Source organism: Panthera uncia, chromosome D2, assembly GCF_023721935.1.
Source record: "Panthera uncia isolate 11264 chromosome D2, Puncia_PCG_1.0, whole genome shotgun sequence".
Lineage (NCBI taxonomy): Eukaryota > Metazoa > Chordata > Mammalia > Carnivora > Felidae > Panthera > Panthera uncia.
In genome coordinates this window covers 30,201,625-30,220,271 of record NC_064818.1, presented here as the reverse complement: position 1 = coordinate 30,220,271, position 18,647 = coordinate 30,201,625, and the positions used below count along the sequence as shown (strand labels likewise).

The 18,647-nt window shown below is 57.4% G+C and overlaps 1 protein-coding gene across 1 annotated transcript in view; it reads right to left on the bottom strand.

The window, feature by feature from the left end:
* ADAMTS14 (ADAM metallopeptidase with thrombospondin type 1 motif 14) overlaps positions 1-18,366 on the bottom strand; it is an 81,978-nt gene extending 63,612 nt beyond the window's left edge. The window contains exons 1-2 of the mRNA XM_049646190.1: positions 18,285-18,366; positions 16,138-16,580 (exon numbers count right to left, since the gene is read on the bottom strand). Coding sequence (XP_049502147.1) covers positions 16,138-16,580; positions 18,285-18,366 — 525 coding nt within the window. The remainder of the gene's footprint in view (positions 1-16,137; positions 16,581-18,284) is intronic.
* Between the last annotated feature and the right edge of the window lie 281 nt (positions 18,367-18,647).

The window sequence follows — 18,647 nt, the reverse complement described above, 5'->3', positions numbered from 1 at the left end:
ATGGGGGGTGGTGATAACAAAAAGGACACGGGGCTTCTTTTTGAGATGGTGAAAATTTGAAAACTCAAATTGAATGATAATTACCCAACTCTATCCATATCATGAACATTCACTGAACTATACATTTTTTTAAAAAAAAATTTTTTTAAATGTTTGTTTCAGAGAGAGAGAGAGACAGAGCATGAGCAGGAGAGGGGCAGAGAGAGAGAGGGAGACACAGAATCTGAAGCAGGCTCTAGGCTCTGAGCTGTCAGCACAGAGCCCGATGTGGGGCTCCGACTCACGAACCTCGAGATCATGACCTGAGCCGAAGTTGGATGCTTAACCGACTGAGCCACCCAGGCACCCTTAAGTTGTACACTTTAAATTAGGTGAGGGGCACCAGGTGGCTCAGTCGGTTGAGCATCCTGACTCTTGATTTCAGCAGGTCACGATCCCAGAGTCATGGGATCAAGCCCCACGTCAGGCAGCTCGGTGTGTGTCCACACTTGGCACAGAGCCCGCTTATGATTCTCTCTGTCTCTCTGCCCCCTCCCCGGCTCGTGCTCTCTCTCTCTCTGTCAAATTAACAAAAATTATAATAAATTAGGTGACCCGCATGGTACATAAACTGTATCTCAATAAAGCTGTTTAAAAAACACGACACGTTCAGGGAGAGGAGAAATGACACAAGGGTGCAAACGGGGACACACGGGCCCCACGGGGCCCCACGAAGGGACGACGCGTGCCCCTGGGGCTGACACCCGCACACACGCGGGCAGACAGCAGACACGTCTGCGTGGAGACGACACACAGGCACTCAGACGACAACGCGCGCACGAGCTGCACAGGCTGCCCGTGACCACGGAAGCGTGAGTCAGCACGGCTGGGATAAAAGCCCATGGACGCCGAGATTCCGAGTAATCCAAACCTGATGTGGAAGCCCCGAGCCGCAGGAGCTCTGCCACAGGAGCTCTGCCGCAGGCTGCACGGCCAAGGCCGGGGCCCCAGCCAGGGCAAGTCTGAAAGCCGATTCTCCCCGAGCTGCAGCCTTGGGGATAGGCAGGAGGAAGGAGCCCCTGAAGGACGGAGCGGACAACCGTCAGGCTTGTCCTCAACCGGTGTGCCCGGCCCTGCGTGCCCCACGTGGGCAGCCTCAGAATTCCCTGAACGGGCCAAAGTCTCGGGAGAAACACCAGGAAGCGGACATCCTCCACCAGCTGGAGGCTGTTATCCGGGGCGACCGCTGGGCCCCCCTTTCCCAGGGTCATGGCCTTTGCAGGCCCCACACCCTGGGAGGTGCTGGGTGAAAGGCTTGCTGGGCCTAGTTCCCCTGCAGCAAGAATCCTTTCGGGGAAGAAGCAATGTGGTCGGTGAGGCGGGTAAATGCAGAGACCCGACAGCCAGGATCCCTGGCGCTGCCCTCCCAAACCGTGTCATCTGGGACAAGTTACCTGACATCCCTGTGCCTCAGGATTATACCGGCACCGATCCTGTGGGTTGCTCTGAGAAATATACACAGAGCACCTAGCATGGTCCAGGCTCGCGGCAAGGACTGTGCGAATGCTCCCGCTTGCTGCCAGAATTACCACGATCAACTCCCCGTGTGCCTGGAAGTCCCACTGGCTCATGAGTTCAGTGCCGGGAGCAGCATTCTGGAACCACAGGATGGTTAGCCTCTAACTCCTGGTGCCACCACGACCTGGCTTTCACCCGCTCAGATCTGTGCCGTAAACAGAAGGAACTGCCCGAGGGAAAAAATACCATGGGTTGAGCACCCTTAAGGGGAAAAGTCCTTAGCAAGGAAAGGCCTTCCTGGTTTAGGGGAGTTTTAAAGGCGACAAAAGGCCTGTCAAAGGTTAGTGGAAACGCACCCAGCTGCTAGGGAGCGGTCTCTGGGTGGCAAAATTGTTGCCATTTCCTTCTCTTTAAACTCTGTAGGTGTCTTCTAACTTTTCTAGGATTCCCCATCTGAAAAGGAAAGTCCATTCTGCACAGAATGTCTGCCTACTACAATGAGCAAGTAATGGTTCCATAAGAATTATTTTTAAACAGGGGCACCTGGGTGGCTCAGCCGGTTGAGTGTCCGACTTCGGCTCAGGGCATGATCTCGCGGTTTGTGGGTTCGAGCCCCGTGTGGGCGCTCTGTGCTGACGGCTCGGAGCCTGGAGCCTGCTTTGGATTCTGTCTCCATCTCTCTCTCTGCCTCTTCCCCACTCACTCTCTGTCTCTCTGTCTCTTTCTCAAATATAAATTAAAAATTTAAGAAAAAAAAGAATTATTTTCAAACAAAGTTTTAAAAAAGGAGACAAACCCAATGAAGCCCCCCCTTTTCTGTCACCCAAATTCCCTGCAAGTGGTGTAGAGGCTGCTCCTGGGAGCCAGGCCCTCCCCAAGCCTCAGTTTCCACATCTGAAACCAAAGGGTCACCGGCAGGATGGACTGAGGTCACGAAGCACAAATGCCTCCCTCCCACCACCGAGGTCCTGCCCACGGCAGGGCAGCCAGCCCCTTCCTTCCCCTCCTTCCTTCTCTGGCCCGGCTCTCCTGGCATCCCCGACCTGACCCCAGCTTTTCCATCAAGGACACAATAGATTTTTCCAGGAGGCCACAGCAGCGGGTGTCACCGCTAGATGCCCGTTAGAATCATCAGAGGGATTTGCAGAATTACTGGCACCGAGACCACACCCCAGGCCAACGGATCAGATCTCAGGGGATGTGGCCCAGGCATCAGGATTCTCTCCCAGCTGCCCAAGTGATTCTACTGTGCAGCCAGGCCTGGGAACCACTCATCCAAACTCCGGAAGCTTCCCAACAATGGAATGTTTAAGGGTTCGTCCATGTCTCACAAAGAGAGTGGCATCAGCTGGGGCTGTTCGACGAGAATCAGCCGGTCATAATGCAGGAAACGGGCAAGACAGAGAGGGAACGAGAGGAGAGAAAGTGCCCTGGACCAGGCGGGGCTGGGAAGGGCGTGTCGTGAGCACTTCCCGGGGCTGAGCCTGACCGAGGCCAGTCCCCACCTCGTGTACAGGTGCTGTCTTAGGACCCAACCACCTCCTTCCCTCGAGGGGCGGCTCCACTTCGAATGAAGAATAACTCCCCAAAATTGCCCTGAGCTGGGGGGGGGGGGGGGGGGGGAGGGGGCTGTGATCTGCTGGGTGGCCAGTGGCAAGCCAATGATGTCGCGGCCACCCAAGCTGAGGAGTCCACAGCACAGACAGTGAAAACAATTAGTAGCGGGGCCTCAATGACCACGATGAAAGTGCTGATTGTCCTCTGGCACTGTGGGGAGCAGTTCCTCGGGTCTTCAAAAGCTTGGTAAATATTCTTGAAATGAAGGGTGTTCACTTTTATGACAACCCCCCCCCCCCCCAGCAGCAGAGATCCTGGCCCGGGGGCAGGGCAGGGACGCACGCCTGCAGGTGCTCAGAGACTCCCCATCTGCAGCAAACCCCCACCCTGGAGCCCAGCCAGAGTTAAGGGCAGACCTTGCCAGGCTAGCAGCCACCCGTCCTTTCCATTCCCTGCGCCCAGGAGCCACGTGGCTCTGAGGCACCCCCTCCTATCACCACTGTGGCCCACCAAGCTCGGGCTGGGAGCTCGACCTTGCCCGCTTGGCCCTGAGTCCCCGCAGTGGCAGCAGCTTCAGGACAAGGAGGCAGGAAGCGGCTTTCGCGTGCCAGGGTGCAGTGTGGACGCCAGGCCCCCGGGGCGGAGGGGCGGCTCCCTGCACCGAGGCCCCGCAGTCTCCAACCTCCAGCTCAGAGGCAGAGCCGCGGACAGTGGGGCAGCTCCAGGAAGGAGCGTGGCCAGTCCCTCCCACAGCTGGGGGCCAGCCCCCACCGGGTCACTTGTCCCGGCGCAACCTCCCCTCTGAGCCATCCGACATCGCCCCGGCCCAGAGGGGCGCTGACTGGGTTTTAAGCCATGTTCTCCCCACACGAGATCACGCACGTGAAATGTTCACCACGGAGTCCGACACACAGCAGGACTGCAGCCAGCGATACACGGAGGCTGCGGTGGCAGCAGGGACGGTTTCCCAGGCAAGGTGGAGGAGGATGGAAGGACAGAAGGGGGAGCGGGCTTTGTTCGTCGCTCAGATTCCTGTGCAGGGCCCAGCCCCAACCCCCCGAGAGGCTCCCGACCACTCAGGCCCTCCAGGCATCCCGGCCCTCCTCTGCACGGTGGCGACGAGTCCGTATTTGCCGGGCCTCGTGGCTGTCCTTATTCCTGACCTGGCCTTGGCACCATGGCCCCGTCTTCCAGATTTCTTAGAACTCGGACACGTCACCAAACCTTGTCTCTGCTAAGCCCTGTCGGTTACTAGCAACGCAAACGCCCACATCCCAGCCGCTAGGGCCGCTCACCAGGTTCCCGACTCACTTGACACATTCATGTACGTCTCTGCAGTTTCTCCTAAACCTCTGTCTGCGGTGCCATTCATCTATTCACTCATTCACTCATTCATTCATTCATTCATTCATTCATTCAGAGATAATGACTGAGCCAGCCCTGTTCTGGGCACTGGGGACACAGCCCCAAATTCCTCCTCACCTGGGGCTAACGTTCTATCGAGGGGGGAGACAGGCAATCGATAAGTAAAACTAGGGCATACCAAGTGGAAACAGCGGTGGGGGAGCACGTTTACACGGAGCACAGAAATGGGATCTGGAACTTTTAAGTAGTGGACTCAGGGAAGAGGTTACTCAGAAGGTGACATCTGAGAAAAAGTCTGAGGGAGATGGCAGTCTCTGGGGAGGAATGCTCCAAAGGAGGGCAGTCAGGGGAGCACAGCCCGAGAGGGGTGGAGGAGGTCACAGGCAGACAGGGAGGAGGGACCACAGCCCAGGCCTGCTTGGCTTTCCCCGGGGGGGTGTCACGGGAGCGCTTGGACTTAACAAGGCTGCTCTGGCTGCTGTCATGGGCAGGGGCGTGGGTGGAGGCAGGGAGATCCGGGAGGGAGGCCACAACCATCACCCCCGAGAGAGGTAGTGTCTGGACCACCCCAACACTTGTATTTCCTGTCAAGCCCTGTTACACGGGCCCTGCTCCGTACCTGGAACCACACGTGTTCACGTGGGCCTCCACACCTCTGTCCCTGCTGTGAGCTCTGCCAGGAACGCCCCTCCCGCCCAGCTCAAACGTCACCCCATCGCCGCTCCCTCCCCTGTGCCCTCAGTGGCTCCTGACAGCGCTCTGTCCCCATCCAGGGGATTTTCTTGTGTATTCTTTGAAATGTGAGCTTCAGGAGGACAAGTACTGAGGCACAAACCCCCTTAAAAGAAGCATCCTTGGGGCCAAGCCTCCTTAACAAAGTCCCTTGGGCATGTCACCCTTAATGAGAGGTCTGTTCTCCCATAAAATGTGGCCATGGCTTAGGGGACAGCATGTTTTACCTAGAGTCTCCCCATCTACGGACCGTGAATTATGAGGTAACAAAGCATCAAGCAGTCAGCGCTCCCAGGCCAGCAGCCTGTCGGGCCACAGAACACAAGGCCTCTTTGGGCTCGAGGAGCTAATTCAGAGTGTGGGCTCCTGCCAGCCTCAAGGGGCGGAAATGAACCTCTGCTGTGGGGTGGAGGTGATTGGGGGTATGGGCATTTTCTAGACAGATCAAAGGTAGAAATATCTGGTTGGCTTAAAAGCAAAGGCTGACAAAGGGCTTCAGGCAACCCTTGGGGAACAGGGTTTGCATCCAGACCAACCGTGTCCTGACAAATGCTCCCACCTTCGAACAGTTCTCTAAAAGGGGGCTGTGCTACAGGCCCCTCAGCCCGTGTTACAGAGAACAGAAGAAAAGGAGACTGCAGGGTGTTTCATATTCTCTGACAAGTAACGTGTGCCTAATAGCAGCCCATTGCCCTCCAATATTTTGAAAATGGAGAAAACAGTGGCAATGGTGATTTAGGGCCTAGAAACACCAGAAGGCTCTGTTCGACCTTCAAATCCTGTTAACCAGGAGGCTGACACTTGTTTTTTCTTAGCTGGCTTCCCAGTTTTCGGGGACACAAGGACACGCAGAAGCTGAGCATCCCACTCTCCCAGTGGGACCCGGGCCCGAGGACTGCCAGCCCGGGCCCCAGAGGGCAAGCACCAGACCAACAGTGTAGGACACCTTTTTGGGCTCTAAAGCTGTTGCCACAGCCACTGCATCACTGGCCAGCACAGGGCTTACAACCCTGAGTCACTGTCAACATTTACTCAATCCTTTCCCACTGACTCAGAAGAGGCCGAGTGGGATGGTGGGGGAGCACTGGACTGGGAGTCAGGGGCCCTGACAGTCGCCCTGTGACCCTGGGTGAGTCTCTTCCCTTCCGTGGGCTTCAGCTTCCTTGTCTGGAGAATTAGGAGGGGACCCAGAGGCCCCCAAAGCCTCCTCCAACCACAGCTGTCCACACTCAGGCCAAAGTCAGGGTGGCCTATGGAAATGACGTTGAGCTGAACTCACCCCTGGAGGTTTTCATAACACAGGATTATTTGTGCTAACAGGAAACACGGAGCTGCCAGAGCCCAGGCAGCCTGCAAAGATTACTGTTATTGGGCTCGTCATGGTCATTGTTGTTTCTCAGGCTCCGGACGCAGGCAAGGCCTACATGCTGAACACAGAATGCCAGGCCCTGCAGATGGCTTGGGAACGTCCCACCGCAGGGTCCAGGTGTGGAAACTGAGGCTCAGAGAGGTCAAGCGACTTTCCCAGAGTCATGCACAAATCCCCTGGGCCCCCTCCGAAAGCCCACCCCTGGGTCCCTGCCCCACTGAGCACGGCTGACAGATGAAAGGCCAGCGCAGCCCCGAAGACACTCACGGGCCCAGAGGCCGCCCTCCCTCCAGCCCGCCTGAGGACGCCAGGGAAGAAAAATAAAACCAGCCCCCAGACCAGCCCCCACTGGCCCTGCTCGAGAGGAGCAGCAGTGAGGTGATGTCTGGCTTTTATTCCATATCATAAATAAGTTATTAATCCAGGGCAGACAGCAAGGCACAGCCATGGGAAGACCGGGGAGGTGAAACTCTGCAAGACCAGACCACCTTGAGGACTGGAAAACTACCCAGGCCCCAGACCCTGCAAGTCCGCTCAGACAGAGGCCCTGGTGGGACAGGGGCTTCTGGGAAGCAAGGAGAGCACTGGAACAGGTGACCAGCGGTCTGGAAACAAACCTACCGTGGATCCTGCCTCAGTTTCTGTATTTATTCCAAGAGATCAGCAAGAGTGAGTAAACGCTACCATGATATTGTTCTAGGCACTATGGCAGAACTTTATATGTTTGATTTCCAGTGAATAAAACAAGGTAGGACACCCACTTCACAGATGTGGAAACTGAGGCTCAGAGAGGTCAAGCGACTTTCCCAGAGTCACCGTGGACGAGCGATGGCAAAGGGGGCTGCAGTCCTCCTGTCCCCGTCCGCACGCCTCTCTGCGGTGAGACTTTGCCGCCACCGGCCTCCAGAGGTGGCACCCATTTCCCCGCTCCTGGAAAACCTAGCCTGGCCTTGTGGCTCTCTTTGACCCACGGAATGCACAGAAGCAGTCACGCAACTGCCCGGACCAGGCCTGAAGAGGTCCCGCAGCTTCCGGCCGTGCTCTCCGGAGACCGCGGTGCCGAAACCAGTGCTGCCCGCCGGACGGAGGGAGCTGGGGCCCGCCGGCTGGCACCGACGCCGGATGTGGGAACGGGGCCAGCTCGGACCGTCCAGCCCAGCCCGCCGTCTGGCTGCGCACAGCTGCGGGGGAGCCCGGGAGCAGCCAGCAGAGGAACCTCGCAGCCAACCTACAGAATCAAGCTACAGAACGGGGAGAAAGAATCCCCTAAGCACCTCCGTTTTACGCAAACTTGTTACACAGCTGTGGGTGACTGGGCCGGCCCCTCAGTTTCCCTGCACGGCCTGTCTCCCCAGCAAAACCTGAGCCGCCCGCCTCCTGGGATTTGGCCGGGGCCGAGGCACGCCATGCCGACCCCTGCCTCCGCCTCTGCGGTCCCCAGGCCCTCGTGCCCGGCAACCGGGATGGGCCCCAGACGCTGCACGCACCACAAGGCGTAAGAAGGGCCGCAGGCCACGTCCCACCGGAAGAGCCGCACTCACCCTGGCGACGTGGGACGTGAGGAGTTCCCTTTCCCTCCAGAAAAGCTGAAGGGGCTGCAGAGGGCAGGGGGACAGTCAGCCACGGCGGGAACGGCAGACACGCTCTGCTCCTCCTCCTCCAGTGGGCTGAGAGGGCACCAACGTCGGCTCTGTGCCACCTCGGCAGGCTGGCCGCACTCCCTCACAGGGTCAGCTCACCCCGCAGCCACCGAGAGTCTGCCCCGGGGCAGGCCCTGTGCGGGGGTCCCGAGGACACACGGGTGACTAAGCTCGGACCTCGCCCTTTGGGAACCCGATGGGACGGGTCCGGGTGAGGACGCAAACTGGGGCCAGGAGCAAGTTGCAGCCTGAGGAAAACTAACAGGCCTGGTGAGGTCAGGACGGGGACGGGCTCTGCCTGCCCAGCTGAGAGCCCGGGGACCTCTCTGGGGGTGGCAAGCAGAGCAATAGGTTGCTCTTGACCTTCTTCTTCTTTCCCACCACCCACCTCCCCAGACCCAGCAGATTCAGCCGACAAGCTCACACCGTCCCATAGCAACAGCCGCAGCATATCGCGTACTGAGCACACAGGACAGCTCTAGGAAGTGACCTCCTTTACGATGCCCACCTCACAGGTGAGGAAACGGAGGCACAGAGAGGCCCAGTAACTGTCCAAGGCCACACAGCATGTGTGAAAGCCAGAGCTGGGACTTCAACCCGGGAGATGCGGTTGCAGGGGTCACTCTCTCGTCCCCTCACGAACCGCCCCACCAGCGATCAGAGGCCTCCAGCTAATTGTCCTGCTGTGACCGGCCCACACGCTGTCTTAATAGGACCCTTTGCTTCAAAACCGCTATTTCTGGGGCACCTGGGTGGCTCAGTCAGTTAAGCATCCGACTCTTGGTTTCGGCTCAAGTCCATGATCTCCCGGTTCATGAGTTCAAGCCCCACATCCAGCTCTGTGCTGTCAGGGCTTGGGATTCTCTCTCCCTCTCCCTCTCTGTCTCTGCCCCTCCCGTGAGCTCCCTCTCTCTCTCTCAAAATAAGCAAACTAAACAAACACTTTTTTAGGTCACTATTTCAAATTTCTCCTTCAAATACTTAAAGATCTTACAAAGCCAGATAGGTACTTCCTTTAAACGGGGCATACCCCCACACCCCCTGTTTGCCACAGTCCCCCCTCCCCTACTATACGGGGCCCTTTCTCTGTGTCACTCCCTGCTCCTGGAGGCACTGAAGTCACCACCTCCTGTGCAACGTGAGCCCCACCCCATGCTTGGCACTGAGATAAACAGAAGGTGTAAGCCAGCCTCCGGATTCTGGGAACCAGGTGGCTAACGTGAGGGACGTACAAGTGAGTGGAGGGAAGGGGAAGGCACCAGAGGAGGAGCAACCAGCCTGAGCAAAGGGGGGCGGGGAGGGCTGCAAAGTCAGGTGAGAACACATCAGCAAGGCTGGGGAGAGGGTGGGGGTCCGCAGAGCAGGAACCACTATCTAGGCCAGGGAGGCGGGAGGAGCAACGAGGTGAGACCAGACCAACCTCTGTCCCTTCCAGGGTCGACAGCACAGCCGAGTGAGGGCAGGCAGCCCGCAGGCCAAGATGTACAGAGACAGGCCAGCTGGGTGGCTGGATGAGGGCACCTCTTGAAACTCCAGGTGTCACACTCCACATCCCCAGGACAGGGGTGGACAGCAGGACAGAGCCAGGGGCTTCCCAAGGAGGTACTGGCTCAGCCCACCGGCTCCCCAGCCAGCAAGGAGTGGCCCCCAGGGCAAGAACAGGTGCTGACAGGGACACCAATGAGCCACAGGCAAATGTGCAATGGCAGCACCGTACCAACGTGCATCTGGAAAGATCAGCATCTTCCACCAATACTAATGTAACTCCTGCTTCCAGACCCCCCATGGCTCCCTATGGCCACAGGGGCAAGTCTAAGCTCCACGGTGAGGCACAGATTTTCCAAACTACATTTTCACTGCTCCCCCTCTCCTATGGAGAGCTGGGATGATTCGCCATTTCCCGAATCCTGCAAAGACACAGGATTTCCTTTCCTGCAGAATGCCTACAGTTCCGGGTTTTAAAAACTCCTACTGAGGCTTTAATATGCAGCCCAAATGGCCTCTCCCCTCGGAAGCCTTCTCGGAGCACCTCTCCTTTTCAATAGTCCCCTCCAGGCCACCCACCAAGTGCATTATGCTTCCTTGTTCTCCCATAAAACACTGAAGTTTAGTGTGGTCTGTCTGGTTTCGCACTGTCCACTGGGCACGTCAGCCTTTAAACTGTGGGCTTCAAGCCCCCTGGGGGGGGGGGCGGGGCTCAGTCGGTTAAGGGTCCACTTCGGCTCAGGTCATGATCTCACGGTCTGTGAGTTCGAGCCCCGCATCAGGCTCTGTGCCGACAGCTCAGAGCCTGGAGCCTGCTTTGGATTCTGTGTCTCCCTCTCTCTCTGCTCCTCCCCCACTCGCTCCCTGTCTCCCTGTCTCCCTCTCTCTCTCTCTCAAAAATAAATAAACATTAAAAAATTCAAACTGTGGGCTTCTAGAATTCAGGGAGACAGGGCTGAGTCTCATGCCTGCACCCCCAGGACCTGGTGAAGGGCTGGGCTCTGGACAAGGGCCCACGGATTAAGCTGCATTATCTCAGCTCAGTCGTGATACTGACACTTCCACTCGTGGAGCCAGTGCTGATCGGCTCATCGTGCTAAGATTGCCGAAGCAGAGGGAAGGCAGGGCTTGGCCAGCCCGGGGACCAGAGGTGGCCTCAAACCCACACCAGAGAACGCTGCTAATCTACATCCTGCTGCAACGCAAGGGCATCTGATAATATTTACAGTGTTTTCCACTATTAATAATAACTGTAATTACTTTAGTAAATGCTATGAGAAGTAATAAATATTAGTATCAAGAGCCACTGAAATAATTTCCTTTATTAAGACCCCACCATACACCAGATGCTTCGTTTTTTTATATCATCTTATTTAATTCTCTGTACAAGCCTACAAATGGTTGCCCTTCTCTCCTTTTGAAGGTGAGGAATCTATACACAGAGCGATTTAGACACATATTCAGGGTCAAGCAGCCAGTCTGGACCAGAGCGAAGAGACCCCGCACTTTCTGTCGCCCTAGACTGTCTCCTCACAATTACTAACAGCACCTGTCTAGGCCTTTCTACTGGCCGGGCACATTTTGTAACAGCTTTACTGAAATATAATTCATATGCCATACAATTCACCCATTTAAAGCGTAGAATTTAATGGTATTTAGTATATGCACAGGGCCGTGCAACTGCCCCACAATCAATTTTAGAATTTCATCACCCTGTAAAGAAACCCCCTCCCCATCTGCTCCCTACCCCACTGTAAGCCCATTCCAAAGGCAAAGGACAGAGCCTCAGAGAGCTGCTGTGATTTGTACATTAGGCAGGGGTAAGAAGCAAGGCTGGGACCCAGCCCCGCTGCCCCTCCTCACACAGCCTGCCAGGGGTCTACTCTGTAACCCCTTAAATATGCATGATCTGCAGAGGGTGAAAAACGGAACCAGATGGTGACAGAGCTTACATGTGCCTTGCTTCCACACCAGGCCCGTGACTCACAGAGTCACTGAAGGCAAAGGGGGGACGCACAGCACAGACAAGTCCCTGCCACCCCCAGTGCAGGGGCAGCGAGGCCCAGGACACAGGGAGGCAGAGAAGGCAGTGGGGGAAGGAGCCTTTCGGGCAGTCTGGGATCTAGATGGTTCGTGGGGCCCCACTCCGCTGACCCCATTCCTGCACCCCCAATCCCTCCTGGCCCACAAAGAACTGGCCCCTGCCCCAGGCCTCTGTGTTCCTCCCAGGAATTCAGAGCCATAATCGCTAACAGGGGACCTGCTCTGCACTTGGCCCCCAGCCCGGGGTCCTGAGGTGACCTGGGTCCTCCCTGCCCACAGGCCCTCAGAGGCTGGGGGTCACAGGAGTGTCGGGAGAACCACTGCACTGACTGGCTGGGCTCCCCGAGACAGGCTCTGAAGAGTGGTCCTGCCTGGGCACATTCCCAGTTGGGTATCCTAGGGTCTGATGGCTCCCCCCCACCCCCACCCCCCCACCGCCCCAGGGGAAACAATTTGCAGGTAGAAGGGGCCGCCCCCCTCCCCTTCTTCCCCCCCCCCCCCCCCCCCCCTGCACAAGCCTGCCCTGGGCCAGTCATTCTCTCTGCTGGCCAGAGGCCCAGCACTGCCTTTCACGTTTATAATGTTTGAACAATCTTGAGCCAATGCCACCTCCTTCAGGGAGGCTTCCTAGATGCCCCGACCAAAATAAGTGGATCCTTCTGCTGCTGCCTCACACAAAATCGTGATTTGTCTGCTCATATGTCTGGGTCCCCATTATCCTACAAACTCATCCAGGGCAGAGGTCCCAGCTTCCTCATTCCTGGGTCCTTCCTGACCCTCTCCCCGCCACTGTGACACACAAGACCCTCCAGAAGAACAGGTGGGAAACGAGGTCAGTTTTGGCATGAATTAACCGCAGGGCACAGCACCCTCCCAGCGTCTGTCCCAGGTGTCCGTGGGGGAGTGGTTCTATGGGATGGCAGTGACACTTGCTGCCCGCCCCCTACCCCCGGGTGGGTTCCAGTTGGCAATGAGGACCAAGCCACCAGTTCAGAGATGGCGCTTCCCCCCAGCGCAGCTAAGATCCAAATGGCTGCAGTCTATCCACACAAAGTGTCTTTGTTCAAGCCCTTCTCACAATTGGAAGGTTGGCTTGGCCATGAGGGCCAAACTCAGGGCTGGCTGTCTTTCCTCCTGGTACCTGCAATGAAGCCTGGTCTGGCACAGAGCATGTCCTAGAACCCGCCAGGCGAGGAGGTCTCAACCATAGGTTTAGAGAGGCCTGGCTTCAAATTCCTTCAGCTGGCCTGCCCCGCGTCCCAAAGCACCAATGCCAGAGCTGGAAGGGGCTCTGAGCCCCTCTATCCCATCCTCTGAGGTGCACCTAAGAGGCAAGTGGAGCCCAGAGAAGGAGAGCAGCATGCCCAAGGTCACACAGCCACGTCTCCAACTCCCAGCTCAGACTCTTTGCAGTTAACAGGCTGCCCCATTCCTACTCGAGGACCCCTCTCCTATCCTGCCCTTCCCTCAAGGTCAGGCCAAGGCCCACCTTCCCAGTGCGTCTTCTGGGATCCCCTCCCCGGTTCCATCCAGCATGGGGATGTACCCTCAGTGGCTTGAAGAAGGAAGAGCTTCTGCCCAGAACGCCCTCCTCGCCCTCTGGCCTCAGCAAACTTCTACCCACCCTTCAAGGCCCGGTTCAAACGTGACGTTCCCGGGCACCAAAGACAACAATCGCTCCCATCTCCTGAGCACCATCTCCATCGTGCTCTGGAATGGCAACAAGTTAACGCAGAAACTACCAGAGGTGTTTCTCCTGCTTGGCACCCAAGTTCCTTGAGGGCAGGGACGGGGCTCTCTGCGAAGCAGGGTAATAACAACATCTGCATACACACTGCGTACGACCGGCGGGCTTTACAAACCATACGGCGTTGGGCAAACAAGCTCTCTGCCTATCCTCAGATCTCCCCCCCCTCCCGACGGCTCAGTCTCCCCATCTATACAGCGGGTGAAGATAATGAGTGCACGTCTCCGCGTGCAGGCCGGGGCTGTTGCTGCTATATTCCTCGGGTCACTTTCATTTTCTTACGTCTCCCTGAGGACCTCACCCACGGCCAGTGGTCAGTACGTATTTTTTTGGAAAGAAGGCCTTTTGGGACCTGAGGTGCTAAAGAAGATGGGGTTTCAATCCAAAGACCACACACAGATACAGACTCAAATCTGATCAGAAATGTTACACTGTAGGGGCGCCTGGGTGGCTCCGTCGGTCGAGCGACGGACTTCGGCTCAGATCGTGATCCCGCGGTTTGCGAGTTCGAGCCTCGCCTCGGGCTCTGTGCTGACAGCTCGGAGCTCGGAGCCCGGAGCCTGCTTCGGATTCTGTGTCTCCCTCTCTCTCTGCCCCTCCCCTGCTCGTGCTCTGTCTCAGAAATAAATAAACATTAAAAAATTTAAAGAAAGAAAGAAGGAAAGAAAGAAAGAAGGAGAAAGAAAGAAAGAAAGAGAAAGAAAGAAAGAAAGAAAGAGAAAGAAAGAAAGAAAGAAAGAAAGAAAGAAAGAAAGAAAGAAAGGTTGCACTGTGGCCTTTGGGTCCAAAGGGGGCTCAGCTGGGTCACCGTGAACAGCCCCTTGCGCTCATGGGACACGGGGCAGTTTTCCGGAATGGGCTGGAAATTCTGAAATCCTTGCCCTGGGGAGGCTTCTGCACTGGGCTGTGGCTAGGGACTGGCTCCAGAGACAGCCAAAGGCAGCAGCAGTGGCCTGGGGGCAAGCCAAAGCAGTGGCAGTCATACCACAGGTAGTAATGCTGTTGATCACCCACTGACAGCTTTGAGGCCCCAACGTACTTTCGTGGGGGCAGCGGGAGAGGCGGTGGCCGCAGCCCTGTCACTGAAGAGCCAACGGCCTCTGTGGCTGCGGACCGGAGAGGGAGTTCACGGTGTGATTCGGTCAAGCCACCGGTCCGCACCAGCACTTTCTGTCTCTCCCTCTGCACAGACACCGCATCCCTGGGCGACTGCAAACATCAGTCACCCCTTAGGGGGGTGATGATGAAAAAAAGAACAAGAAGCCCTGGCCCACATCAAGGCAGTGTGACAATCAGCAGGAAGACATCGTGCAAGGACGGGGACACGGGGAGAAATGCTCCCAGCCCTGCTAGTGAAGAAAGATTCCCCCTTAGCATCCTCCCGATCTGACGCATCCCTCACTTAAAGCGAAAGGGCAGAGGAGCACGGGGGTCCTTTCCTGAGACGCGTCAGCTCATACCTGACAAAGTGTGACAAAGTAAAGCCTGGGACTGCCACACGGGCTCGCAAGCGCCTGAGACACCAGGGATGGAGCCGAACTCCAGCACAAGTCAAGGCTCCAAGAGGGCCACCCACGGCTTTGGGGTTTGCACACAGACAGTGCAGAGCCTGCTTGGGATTCTCTCTCTTGCCCTCTCTCCCTGCCCCTCATCCGCACACGCACGTGTGTGCTCTCCCTCCCTCTCTCTCTCAAAATAAATGAACTTTAAAAAAGAAATCTGTTTTTTTTTTAATTTTTTTTTTTAATGTTTATTTATTTTTCAGAGAGACAGAGACAGAATGCGAGTGGGTTAGGGGCAGAGAGAGAGGGAGACACAGACTCCGAAGCGGGCTCCAGGCTCCGAGCTGTCAGCACAGAGCCCGACGCGGGGCCCGAACTCACGGGCCGTGAGATCATGACCTGAACCGAAGTCGGACGCTCAACCGCGGGAGAGGAGGCGTCCCCGAAAATCTGTGCTGCATGGCACTGTCACCACATAGCCACCCAGGCACCCCAAGAAATCTGTTTTTTTTTAAAAGGGGAGCACTCACAGAGGGGAGCACTGGGAAAGAGCAGGCTGACTTTAAGACCAAAGACAGTGGGGGATGAGGAAGGACGTAACAATAACAAAAATAACAGCAGCTAACACCAACAGAGCCTTGACCCCATGCCAGGCAGGTGCTGACCACCCACCACATTGCCTGGTAAGGTAGGTCCTATTATCGTCACTATCACTCAGCCCGGGAGGGCGTGGACCATGTCTGTGGCATCCCCCAGAGGCTGAACAGGGCTGGCCACATAGGACGCACAAAGTAAATGTGTGCATTATGCGTAAATCCTTGCTTCACACAGAAGGGAAGGCAGGGCAGAGTAATTAACATCTCCAAAGCCTCAGGGCTACTGGGTGGCCCAGCCAGGATTCAGCCCCAGCAGAGCCCGCCTTCCTTACCGCTGCATGTGTCTGGGCTCAGAGAATCTTGCCAGCTTAAGCCGTGGTCCCAGCGCGTCCGGTGGGGGAATGGACAAGGCATCATCCTAACCAGATCTTCCGCACCTGCCAGAGCGTGAACCTGGTGGCCAGTGGGGCATGCAGAGCTCTCCGGAGGCAGTGAGGCCTGTGACTGGCCCAAACCACACATTGTGCCCCCAGGAGTCCCAAACACAGGGAGCCAAGGAGAAAACCACGCCAGCCTGGCTCAGGTAGCCAGACTTGTCCCTTACCAATCCGTCGCAGTTGCTGATGGCGACAGCTGCCCCTGGCATGCCCGTGACGTCCCCGGTGTAGACACACTCCCGCCGCAAGGGCTGTCGGAACAGCTCCCGAAAATCCTCCTGCCACTCCACGGAGGCTCCGGGCACCACCAGCCGTCGGTTGGGCCATAGGCGCAAATGCAGTTCCTCCCCGAAAACAGTAACATTGAAGTAGAGGGAGGAGCGCCCCGCCCGGCCAGGCTGCAGGGTGGCTCCTTTGCGGCGCAGGGGGCTGCGGGCCACCCGGAGGCGACCTGAGCGTGACCGTGGTGCGGGTGGCTCATCCACTATTGCACTCCCTGAGGAGGCTGCTGCTGGCCCAGACAGCACGTGGGAGAGGAAGCGTCCCCGAAAATCTGTGCTGCATGGCACTGTCACAACATAGTCACTGAGCTTTCCGGAGAGGCGCAGCTCTGCTGGAAGTAAACAAGGAGTTACATCAATGTAGTCTGTGCAAAGGTAAGGGGAGACCGGCAATCCCACGGGCGGAGAGAGCTCTGCAACCCTCAGCGTCACCTCGGAGGGACCTCTTAGCCCAAGTTCATCCGATAGCCATCCAGTGCTTCCTGAGCCTCTGGATCTCTGTACTTAGATGAACGGTGTTCAAGTACTCTGTGCACATAACTTGCTTTCTGTAGTCCCCAAGGCCCTGTTAAACTTAACAGAAGAAAAGAAATGATGCCAGAGTCCTGTCTGTCACTCTAGCCACGAGCCTTCCAACTTTGGGCATTGCCAAGGAAAAGGTTGAAATTCCCCGAAAGCCCCCAGGGCAAGGAGAGGGATGGCGGGATCTGCCCAGACTCCCTCAGTGTGCTGAAGTCACCAGCCCAGCCTGGGGTAGGGCCCTCCTCGCCAAGCTCTCTGAACCCAGCCAGCAAAACACACACACCTAGAAACCCAGGGGATCCTGGGCACGTGTCAAGGAGACAGGAGCTGGAGAAGGGAGGGAGGGAGTACAGGTTCTATGTTTTTCCAAGTTTAGAAAGAAAACTTTTTAAAGTAAACAGAGGCTGCTGAGATTTCGACACGGCCCAGCACCAAGCCTGGTAAATATAGATCTTCAAAAATAAAAAAGAGACGCATGGGGTGACCTGCCCACTCGGACTGAATTAAGTGTGAGGTCATGGCCCCATGCTCCAGGCTGCATGCCAGCAGCCCGGTCCTCACACAGCTCTCCCTGAGCCCAGCCAGGCCCAGCAGGAATGACAGCTCGCTGGCTTCCAGGCTTGGTGATTCAGGGACGGGAGTTTGGAGGGATTTTCATTTCCACATGGCTCCATCTTTTGCCTCCCTAGCCCCCTTCACACTACCGATGAAACCTAGAAAATGACATCTCCCGAAAACCCCCCATGCTCATGGCAGTTACAGTGGGGGAGTACTGACTCTCCTCTGGTTTTACCCATTAAGACCCCCAGGATTTCTGCTAGGGAGATCCCACTTCAGTACATGAGTATAGAGCTCACAGACAAGCAGATGTCCCGCCTAGAAATGACCACAGCCCCCTCCCCATGCTCAGGTGAGGATGTGGGGCGTCTGGTCTGTGTGTGAGACGGTGTCTGCACAGAGCCTGAGAATGATGGAGGAGAGAGCTATCAGTGTGTTTCCCAGCAGGAGTGTGAGGGCCAGGTGCTCACTGGGTGTGGGCAACCACCTGCCAGCCTGACTCCGTGAGGATGAGGCAGTGAGACACGCACACACAAGTTGGAGAGACAGGAGGCACTGAAAGTTAAAGGCACGCGGGACAGAAACAGACCAATAGAGAGAGAGAGAGAGAGAGAGAGAGAGAGAGTGTGTGTGTGTGTGTGTGTGTGTGTGCACGCGCGCGCGCGCGCGGGCGCGTGAGAGAGAGAGAGACAGAGACAGAGACAAATATATAGCCCCTAAGAAGAGACTCCAGATTCCCAAAACCTCTCCGGGGTCTCTCCACCTCTCGTGCCAGAAAGGAAGAGCAAGCTCGGGTCAGCGACCGGGCCATAGGGGAAGAAAGAGCTCAAGCCCAGGGCGCGCACCGCCTCCTGCTCCCCGGAATGCCGCCGGCCCCTCGGGCCCCCTGGGGCCAGCCTGACTCCCGGGCACCCCGGACCCCTCGCGCCCCCGCGCGCCCGACCTGCACGCACCTGGGGTCCGGCTGCCCGCGGCGGCGCAGAGCGCCCAGTGCAGGGGCAGCAGGCAGGACAGCAGCGTGCGGAACGGAGCCATGTGGCCGCGCGCGGACGCGGGCCCGAGGGCGCCCGAGCCCCGGGCTCCGGGCTGCCGACGAGGCTGGAGCGCGCCCCGGACTGCCGAGCGCGGGCCGACCGTCCTCCGCCTGCTCCGCCGCCGCCGCCGGCCCGCCGGCTCCAGGTCCCCCGCGCCACCGCCCGGACCGCTGGCTCCACGCGCCCGAGGCTGCCGGCGGGAGAGCGGAGCGGCCGACGCGCCAGCGCCCCCCGTGCCAACTGCCGCGGGCCGGTCGGTCCGCCCGCGCCGTGACGCTCGGG